This window comes from Quercus robur, chromosome 7 (genome assembly GCF_932294415.1).
Source record: "Quercus robur chromosome 7, dhQueRobu3.1, whole genome shotgun sequence".
Classification (NCBI taxonomy): domain Eukaryota; kingdom Viridiplantae; phylum Streptophyta; class Magnoliopsida; order Fagales; family Fagaceae; genus Quercus; species Quercus robur.
Genome location: NC_065540.1, coordinates 49,809,170 through 49,820,576, shown reverse-complemented (window position 1 = coordinate 49,820,576; position 11,407 = coordinate 49,809,170). Strand labels below are relative to the sequence as shown.

The 11,407-nt window shown below is 35.7% G+C and overlaps 1 protein-coding gene across 2 annotated transcripts in view; it reads left to right on the top strand.

Moving 5' to 3' along the window:
• Positions 1–3,751: 3,751 nt before the first annotated feature.
• LOC126693776 (pentatricopeptide repeat-containing protein At2g41720) overlaps positions 3,752–11,407 on the top strand; it is a 59,423-nt gene continuing 51,767 nt past the window's right edge. For both annotated transcript variants that reach the window (XR_007645527.1, XM_050389901.1), the window contains exon 1: positions 3,752–3,854. Coding sequence is in view for 1 of the 2 variants with exons in the window: in XM_050389901.1 (XP_050245858.1) it covers positions 3,810–3,854 (45 nt within the window). In the remaining variant the exon portion in view is untranslated. The remainder of the gene's footprint in view (positions 3,855–11,407) is intronic.

Genomic DNA, 11,407 nt, shown 5'->3' with positions numbered 1-11,407 from the left:
AAGAGATCTAAAGTTATCAAGTATTGATAACTTTTCAATTTTTCTACTGCTATGTACAAGTAAGCTTTAAATGTGTTGGGAGGAATTTTTTTTTTTTTCCCTTTTTTGTGGAGGTAATTGTTAAAATACCTATGTATTTATTTTAAAGATGTTGAATGTTTAATTATTGTATTTTGTTAACGTATGTATTTATGGATTGTATTTTATTTAAACTCTCTTAAATATATATATATATATATTATCAGGTGTGGGGGCTAAAATAATAAAGTTATTTAAAAAATTTCAATTTATTTAGGATATTTTCAAAAAAAAATTATAATTTTTTGAAAAATTTTGAGGGGCCTAGGCCCCCTCGGTCTTCAAGTGGCTACGCCACTGGGAAGGTCCTTACATCTAATTTATCCATTGGAGTATATATGAGTGGAATTGTTTAGATTAATAGGAAGTTATTTCTTATGTCTTTTTATCATTTAAAATTGTATTTTTGTTATTAAGACGTGGGTAAATAGATAAAGTTTGGATAAATTATTAGATTAGTTTTTAAATAAATCGTATCTACTTATAGTAAATAAAGATTGGGTTTCTATTGAATTTGAATGTTATAATTTTCTTACAAAGCCATCTATTTCTATGGCTTGATGATGAATAACAAAACATGTTGAAAAATATTGTTATTGGAAGAAGTTTCACATTGGAGGTATGGATTCCCTTGACATAGTACATTTCATCATCAAACTTGAAGGCCTTGTTTTCCTCAAAGTAGTTAACAAGAAGAAAAATTTGTGCTCATAACCACTGATATCAGAGCCCACGCTATGGACAATTCATGCGCTGTGCACGTAGGTGCTAAGCTGTAACATTTTGGAGGTTGGTTTCCTTATAAGAAAACCGTTTGCTCTTATGCATGTTTTTGTCTATTTGTGAGGTGCTTGTGATCCAAGCACAACAATTAATGTTATGTGTAGGAAAGTAGCACTTAAAATCCAAGAATGCATTGGGCTTTAGATCAAAATAGGCCCATAACATATCATTTCAAGATAAGGGGCCTAACTATGGATGCACATGCCCTGGAACACAGGAAAAAGGTGAAAGAAAAAGTCATCAGAAATGGCCCAAAGATCTCAAACCCCGAAAACTGACCTAATAGGATCCATCACCTTTTGTCCAAGTACGAGTAGACCACTTGAACCATTCGAGGTGAAGGCCTATTGACTACACTATCTACACCAATTCATGTTCCAAGCTACCAAAGGCATCCCACCAAGGTACACACAAAGTATCCGAGAAAGTCCTCTTCATCTTCCTGATAAATCCACAACAACCCACCTAACACAATTGCATTTAATGCAACAGATAACTTATTATAATAAAACAAAAAGGCCCAAAAGTCTTTTGTTCATCATAACCTCAAAAAAAGAAGAGCCTAATGGGACAACACCTACTATGGCACATGCTGGAGAAGAAAATAAGGAGAACCAAGCTAAAGATAAGGATGAAGAAGAAAGATAAGGGAGATTATAAAAGGAATTAAGACAAACAAAGAGTGGGTCTTAGAAAAAATCTGAGTAGTGAAACAAAAGAGAAGAGCGAAACACATAGTGAATAATGTAACAAAAAAGATCATGTTAATAAAGTTCAAAGCATATTTTTGCAAAGTATAGAATAGTTTGTTTCTTGTTCAAATCTCCCATTGCGAATTATGTTAACCCCATAATAAAAATTAATTTTGATTATAAGCGGGCCACTAAGCTAAGGCCAGAGTCCGTCTTCCACATTATGAGCCTAATTTATTTTTGTAATTACTATTACAGTATTGTATAATTTAGGATATGTTTAGAAATAAATTTACTTAAAATAATTAGTTTTTTTGGAGTCTTTAAATATGCATGTAATATCATATTATATTATATATAATAAAAATTGGGTTTAGACGTTGTGGTTGCGCCATGTGACTTCACCGAATTGTAGAAATTTTATTAAAATTTTAGATTTTTAAAGAACTAAAAGGGAATAGTATACTACCAAGACTCTAATTCATTCTTAACATTGAATAAAATTAGATTAACATTATTTTTTTTATTTGTTAAGATATATTTCTTAAATTAAGGGATAATATTTAACATACAAAAATTTAATTTAGATAATATTTATCATCTAATTAACATTATTTTTTGATTTTTTATGATATATTTCATAAATTAGGGGATAATATTTAACATACAAAAATTTAATATAGATAATATTTATCATCTAAATTTTCAAAATTTTAATATTATTAAATCAATATTTTTTATCAGAATATCAAGCTAAAAAACTTGATTATTAAGGGATAAGCACAATCCAAATTCTTCAAGAGGTGATTAATATAAATCTATCCCAAGAAATAGTATATATCTCCAATAATTTGATAATCTCTATACATTCCAAAAAACAGTATATATCTCCATTAAATTGATAATTTTTATGTTGATGACATTTAAAATATATATATATATCAAAATTCCTTATAGCTATCAACCACGTTCTCTTTTTCTCTCTTTTTTTTTAAGTTTTTTAATTTTTAATTTTTTATATGTTACATTATGTTGAATCAACTTTTTTTTTTCTTTTTTTTCATTCTATTCATTTTACCATTTTTTAATTCCAAATTTTATGGGATAAAAACAAACACATTGATTCGATATCTTTAATTTCAATAAAATTTAAATGAATTATATTTCAAATGAAACTCTACCAATATATATAACCCTATATATCCTTTTTGGAGTGTAGCTTATTTCAATATGTAAATGCCTAAATCTCATGACAATGCAAGTATGCATTCTTTCTTCTTTTATTATTATTATTATTATTATTATTATTTTCATTTTGTTTATTTTCTTTAGTGTTATTATTGGTTTTTTGTCTTCATGTGATTTTAATTAATGAATTCAAAACAATCGAAAACATTGTCAAGTTTTTAAAGGCTCCTTCTTTGTTTTTGTATTTTGTTTTTATTAAATTGATTAGGTTTTGTGTATTGGTTGCCTTTTGTTTAAACTAATTTTCTTAGCTTTGATCTAATTTATATGATTAGGGTTAGGGTCTTAGAATTAATTATTAAATATGGTTAGAATTAATAGATTAATTTGACAATTTTCTTATTTGATTTTTATGTTACATCAAATTATCAAGATGTTCTACACGTGTATTCTTGAATTATCAACTTTAATTTTAATTTATAATATTATCAAGATTATATTAATTTTAGATTTATCAATTGTTTAGTATGTTTTTTTAAAAAATAATTATCAATTTAAAATTCAATTTGGAATTATCAATTTAATTTAGTTTTAGGAAGAAATCTTACCCCTTATTTTAGTGAGATAATTATTTACACTTGATAATTTTTTCTTTTATATTTATTGAATCTATTAAAATATATAATTATTTGTACATTTATTTTATAAGTTTTTTCATAAAACCGTGCCTATAACTGGTGTAAAATAAGAATGCAATTCAAAAATTCATCAATAAAATTTCAAAAGCTTAAATGATATCTAACCTCCATCATGCTTTCCATTCTTTGTCAATATGAAACTAAAAATTTGAAATCAATATTATATTTGACTATTTGTATGTGAAAAAGTTTTTTTCAAAATGTTAAAATTTAATGCAAGCTACAAGTTTAGGGACTATTTGACCTTATTGATTAAATAACAATTTTCAGTGTTTAAACAACACATGTCCTGTTATCCACTTCACTAACACACTCTCTCTCTCTCTCTCTCTCTTTCTCTCTCTCTCTGCTTCTCTTCGGCAAATGAGCAATGGGAACCAATGCCAACACCATAACCTTGAACCTCAACCTTAACCTTAAACTCAGTCCAACTCGACCCAAAACCAAAATCCTCTACAAGAGCAACTCCACCTTCGAAGAAAACAAGCAAGTGAGCGTGGATTATGACGAGGGCAAGCACGAGGTCTCCACGCACCTCACCAGCCTTACGAAAGATGATATTCAAAGACGCTACCACCTCCGAGTCGAGGCCAACCGCTTCCAGAGGGATTGGACTTTGTCGGAAGTGGTCCATGAAATCCTCAGCCTCCGCCCTCATGACGATGTTGAGGGCTTGTTAAATTGCTGGATTGGCCGCTTCACCAGAAAGAATTTCCCGCTTCTTATTAGGTATTCAAAAAATCAAGCTTTTCCTTAATTTTGTATTGCTAGTTAGCTTAGTTGGATACCAAAATTAAATAAATTTGATTAATTTGAGGTGGGTTTTATGTGAAATGGGTTTCTATGCTCATGCTATGCCAACTAAAATTTAGTAAGTTTTTTATGAATAAATCTACTACACTTATTTATTTTTGCCCAGTTTTATTAATTTTTTGTTTCTAATTAGCTTAGTTGAATACGATAATTGAGTTCAATTTGGAGAATTTGAGCTGGGTTTTTTTTTTTTTGTGGAATGGATTTGTATGCTCATGCTGTGCCAACTAACATGGTGGGGTTGTGTTTACTTTAGGGCAAAACATGGTTATTACTTATTAGTTATTAGAACAGCTTCTTGTTAAGAACCAGAACTGTGATCAAAACACCAATTAATGGTTGATTATTGTTTGAGTTAGTGTCATTTTGATCATGGCAGGAGTTTAGGCAAAACTCCACCAGTGCTTTGTGTCATATATTTTGTTTACAGCCGGCCCCAAGCTCAAAAAAACAAGAAGGGTTGTGGTAGGTTGATTACTAGCATAAAATTTAATCACTTTAGTATGAATGGATCTACTGCAAATACAACATGTGACCTATCTTATTATTTTTGTTGAGGATCCATAGCTGACCTACAGTTTTGGAACTGAGGGTTGTTATTGTTCTAGGCAAAATAGTACTGTACGTACTTGTGGTAAGATGGAAAACTTGGCCTCTTGCTCAAAATGACCCTTCCTCCTCCCATAAATACAGAAAGAGGGATAGGTCCTAGATTTAAGACCTATTGGGTGCGACGTAATGTACTAATTAAAAATAAATAAACTTGATGTGAATATTGAAAGTTCAAAAACGTGTACAAAAACACTTTTGAACGTTTAGACCCCCAAAAACCAATTTAATCAACACACGCAATATGTTAAACAATAGTGTGCGGAAACTTAACATATGCTATAACATGGTATTGATTAAACAACTATCTAAGCCACAACAAAATAAATCACAACAGATAATGTAAAGGCAGAGATAGAGAGGAAGGAAGATGCAAACACAGCGATAACACCAGATATGTTATCGAAGAGGAAACCGAAGACCTCGGCGAAAAACCTCTCCGCCGCCCTCCAAGCGGTAATCAATCCACTAGAAAATACAGTTGGGATACAAGGACAGCAATAGACCCTCCAAGCCTAATCTACCCAATGCACCTAAGCCCTCCAAGCTTCTTGCTCCAACGAGGTTGCGCCGAACCTTTTTCTTTTCTAGCTTTCCGGATTCCGCTACTTCACCGTAGCATCAACCAATAAAGATTGGCTCCTTCCTAACTGCTTCCCAGAACTCCAAACGACTGTCTCACAGAGATGATAATGGTGAGAACCAGGTTTGGTATAAAGGCCTCTCAAGGATTTGACAATGGAGAGGAAGAGAGTGAGGGATTTTGATGAGACTCTAAGGTAGAGATTGTGGGTAAAACAATCTGGTTTTTCTTTAGGGTTTCTCTCTCAAAATTCTCTCTGGAAGCTCTCTTTCAATCGTGGGTTAAAAGGGTATTTATACTGAAGAGGAGTGGAATGCGAAACGTCAGGTTTTTCCAAAACAGGGGTGGCTCGCGGCTTGACCTCGCGGCTTGACTAAGTCGCGAGTTCCAGTCGCGAGTTAACCGTATGGCCAGTTGTCCTGTTTTGTCCTGTAGTGCTCCAGCTAGCATGACTGTTCATCTTCCAGCATGCTTGGCACGTGTGCAGATTCTGGCGGGTTGAAGCCGCGAGTCCAGTCGCGAGTCCCAGCCGCGACTCTCTGTTTTCTTGCACACTCTTGAGCAATCTTCACACTATCTCACTCACTACCCTTACAACAATCCCACCTAAATACAGGGTTACTAAATGCTGAATTACAAGCAAATTTGGCACGGAATAAAGCCAATTAGATGGTTGAATAAATTCAACCTTACAATCTCCCCCTTTGGCTATTCCGTGACAAAACCCTAAAACAGACTCTAGACTTAACATGTGAGTTGGGAACAGTTGATCAAAACTCACTCACACCTAATTCTAGAAGCTGTGAAGCACTTGAATCATATGAACATAAACTCCTGAAACACAACAATACACCATGATCATTGTAAGCAGAAAATTATTAATGCATATGAAACAGGCAAAAAGAGATCAAGCATAAGATGGAGTTAATGAACAAACCATGGCTTGATCAACCAAGTGAACACCACAAGGTAGTGATCACAGTGTTCATTCACACTTGGAATGAACACAAAGACATACAAGTTAACAAGCACAAGGCAAGACACTTGTATGCTCAACACTCAACCAATGCATAGCACACAAGGCATATGCATCTAGGAACAATCCTACAAGGGCACAAGAGTGACAGTATATAAACCACAATGCTGAACATTTAGATTTAAAATACTGATTTCACATAGCATAAAGGCTGCACTTAAGCATGGTACATACCACAAGGCCTACAAACTATGCATAAAACATAAACCCTCAAAGCTTACAAAAGCATATGGGTACAAACAAACAAATACCTGAATAACAGTTTTACAAAACATAATATATCAACTTAAAGAGAAGAAGGAAACAAAAAAAATAAAGACACTCCCCCTTAGGGTAATATCCTCCCCCTCTGAATATGCCTATCACTCCCCCTTTTTGTCATGGAATAGGCTAGTCATCCTCTTCTAGTTTTCTCTGAATTTGATCCAACTGAGTCTGAAGAGAAGTAAACTTCATGTCCCATCGGTTGCTTTGATGGTGTAGAGAAGCAGTGAGTCCAGACATCTTTGTATTCACCTCGTGGACAGAGGAAACAATGCGATCAAGTTTCTCATCGAGGGAGAGATTGCTGAACTGAGAGTCACTGTGAGATGCAGAAGTTTCTGGTTTGACTCTCTTCCGACTATGTCCAACACTTGCATTGTATGTACGCATGTTGATCGGACTCGGTTTGGGGATAGGAGACTCATCAGTCGATGGATAGATCCCCTTGAGCTTCAAGATTCGTGAAATGAGACTGCAGAAAGGAATGCAGATCCGAGACTCACTGCGAAGAACTGTTTTGCGCAGAACATGAAAGATGTGAGCACAAATGTCAATTTCTTCATCAGAAACCAGATCATGAAGAAACAAAGCTCGTCCGAGATTCATATACCCAGTACTGGACAAAGGGTACAAATTGTGAAACATCACAATTGTAAGCACTCGCAGTTTCGGAGAAAGGGAGGAAACACTGATGGATTTTCCATTTGGCGAGAATTCCAAGTCTTGACCAAGACTTTGTTTTAGAAGCTCCTCATCAGGACATAGATCATCATAGACCGGTGAATGATGAAAAATTGGTCTGTTAATGTGAAGAATTTCTGCCAGGTATGTAGGAGAGACAGAAAAGCTCTTTTGCCGAACCCAGCACTTAAGTTCATCTCCCTCCACAATTGCATTAGCATAAAATTCTTTAACCAACTCGTCATACACGATATCCGGATCCGAGAGAAGGTAATTCCAATCCTTGTGAGCAAAGCATATCGGGATGTCAGTGTTATGAAGTGAAGGCAGATCCACTGCTCTCTCTAGTAGTGGTGTGGCATGAAGAAAGAAGTTCTCATATGACTGATATGCTGAATAGGATCTGAACTTATTGGGATCGAATCGCTGTGATGAAGAGCGAGTCACTTTCGGGAGAGGTGTGTCTTCATCAACATCAATTACGGGTTCCTTCCCTTTGGAAGAACCTCCTTTCACAGCAGCCTTTTTGAATGGAGACATGACCAGTCTGTATTATAAACAAGGGAAATGACAAAAACACAATCCAACAGACAATATCAGCAGAGGGTTAGTGAAAGTGAAGAAACCCTAACAGCTGGATGAGTATGGTCAGAAAGTAACAATGAGGGACACCAAAGGCCCAAATTAGAACAACATAGTAGAGAGATCAAATATGCCCACAAAAACAGCTGTAAAGGGACCAAAATCAACACCACATCAACAAGATACCACACAAGATCAAAGTGAAATATGATGGCAACAACAGATCAGACAAAAATTAGCTGACCCTAGCGAAGCACATGATGAAGAACACAACCAACAAAATAACTTAGCTCAAAACCAGAAACACAGGTTACCATAAGCTAAGAAAGGACAACTATGACAGCAGAAACCATCACAAAACCCACACTCAAAAGAGAATAATCCAGAGGGAAGACCATAACAACAGGAAAATTAGAGTGCAAGACAAGGAACCATACCTGTGAGTCGACGATTTTTAGCTGAGAAGAAGCAAACAATGGAGATCGACAATGGAGGCACGGTGAGAAAGGGAAAGTGCAGAAGAAAAAGACAATGAACAGTCACAAAAAGATCGAGGGAAAAACAGAAAATTTTAAAAACTGCCCCTGTATGACCAAAACACGTGATTTTCGCGACTGAAACAAGTCGCCACACAGTCGCCAGATTAAGCCGCCAAAGAACACAGAAACAAAATTTTGAGAAATTTTTCTAAGTGTTTTTCGCGACTGGAAGGTCTACCCGCGAGTGAGTCGCGAGCTGAGCCGCGAAAATCTCTGAGTGAATCTCGCGACTGGACCTTCCACTCGCGAACAAGTCGCCAAAACTGACCAGCGAAGATGCGACTGAGTCTCGCGACTTGACATACCCGCGACTGAGCCGCCAAAACAGGGCAAAAACTGGATTTTTGAAATTTTCAGATTTTTCAACAAAATACTTTCCAAAACCACCCAAAACACTCAAAAATCTTTTTGTGCTTGAATTAACAAAGATTGAGCATGTGGAATCACATTTTATCAAGTACAATTACACAAATGAATATGGCATTTATTGAACATAAACTTGTGTGTTGTGTGTGGATATCAACAATGAGATAGTCCTTTGTCTAATGTGAAGCTTCAATGATCAATTCAACCAAGACATACACAATTAGCACTAGATCATGTGACCAATCTCAATTATAGAAATATGAATATATGACCTCCCACACAACTTGATAACATAACTTGGAGCTTTTCATTTGACTCCACTTTCAGCCTTAACATTTGATCGTTTGAGACAATCATCTCTCATTGTGAGAGGGATATATAACATTTCTCTTTTGAAGAACAGGCCTTTGGCCCTTTTTGAAAGAAATTTCACTTTTGATATAAGGTCGCTTACCCTTTTTCCTAGTCAAATACTAGAATGTGCGACAGGCTTTTGCAGCTCAATATCTCTTTTCATTTGGAGATTTACATTTAGTGAGCTCTTTTTAACAAAAAAAATAAAAAATGGGAAGAGATATAGACACAAATCTATGCATGTTTCAAGATCGACATAACCATTCACTAATCATTCATGACAAGCTTGAAGATCTATTTACAACAATCACATGGATTTCCAGATTTTTCCCATAGTGATATGAGTGCATGAAAACAAGCAATGCTCGAAAATGCACAAAGCCATTAGCACAAAGGTACAAGGCAAAACGAGTTTTAAGACAAAACTCAACAAAGTCAATCAAGCGTTTTGATTTTCAAATTCTTTGTGTAATTTTTTTGGATTTTTGACTCAAGAAACAAAAAGAATGAAACAAACACAAATATAATCAGCAGCAAACACAAAAGAACAAGCAAACAAGAAACAAGTTGCAAAAAGAAGTGTGTGCTCCAACACAGACAGATATATAAACAGTGAAGCACACAACACACAAGAGAGTCAAGGAATTGTACCGACACCAATGGTCTTACGGAGGAATTCAAACCGTGGACCATCGAGAGGCTTGGTGAAGATATCCGCCTTTTGATTGTCAGTGTGTATGAACTCAAGATACACAACTCTTTCCTCTACCAAATCCCGAATGAAATGGTAACGTATCTCTATGTATTTGGATTTTGAATGCTGAACAGGATTTTTGGAAAGATTGATGGCACTGGTGTTGTCACAGAAGACACACATCGTTTCTTGAGGAATTCCATAGTCATGAAGTAATTTCTTCATCCAAAGAAGCTGAGTGCAGCAACTTCCAGCAGCTATGTACTCTGCTTCTGCAGTAGATAGAGACACTGAATTCTGCTTCTTGCTCATCCACGAAACAAGATTGTTACCAAGATAAAAACAGCCACCTGAAGTGCTTTTCCGATCGTCTACACTTCCAGCCCAGTCAGCATTCGAATACCCAGCAAGACACGCATTTGAGTCTTTTGAATACCACAGACCATAGTTTGCAGTACCACTCACATATCGAATGATTCGCTTAGCAGCAGTCAGATGAGATTCCTTCGGATTAGCTTGGTACCTGGCACAAACGCCCACACTGAAAGCAATGTCCGGTCTACTTGCTGTAAGGTAGAGCAAACTTCCAATGATGCTCCTATACAATGTGGGACTTACTTCAACTCCTGATGAATCCACATTCAGTTTAGTGGCAGAGCTCATGGGAGTGGAGGCATGTTTTTTGGATTCTAGGCCAAACTTCTTGACAATATTTCTGGCATACTTCTCTTGAGATACAAATATACCCTCCTTCTGTTGTTTGACTTGAAGACCCAAAAAGAAAGTGAGCTCCCCCACCATGCTCATCTCAAACTCCTTCTTCATCTCCTCAGAAAATTCAGTAGCACGATCTTCGATAGTTGCTCCAAACACTATGTCATCAACATAGACTTGTGCCACAAGGAGATAATCTTCATCATTTTTGACAAATAGAGTTCGATCAGCATACCCTCTCTTGAAGCCTCTATCTAGAAGATAATGTGTAAGACGATCGTACCAGGCTCTAGGCGCTTGTTTTAAACCATACAGTGCTTTCTTCAATCTTAATACATGATCTGGAAAATGAGGATCCTCAAATCCTCTTGGTTGCTCAACAAATACCTCTTCATTTAGATATCCATTCAGAAAAGCACACTTAACATCCATTTGATAAAGTTTGAACTTCAAAGTGCACGCAATGGACATGAGGATTCGAATGGATTCGAGTCTTGCCACCGGAGCAAATGATTCATCAAAATCCACCCCTTCGACTTGTGTGTAGCCTTGAGCCACCAACCGAGACTTGTTTCGAATTATCTCTCCATCTTCATCAGTTTTGTTTTTTGAAAATCCACTTTGTGCCTATAACATGAATGTTCTCAGGCCGTGGAGCAAGTTCCCACACGTCATTCCTCACAAACTGATTCAGCTCGTCATGCATTGATTCAACCCAATTCTCATCTAGAAG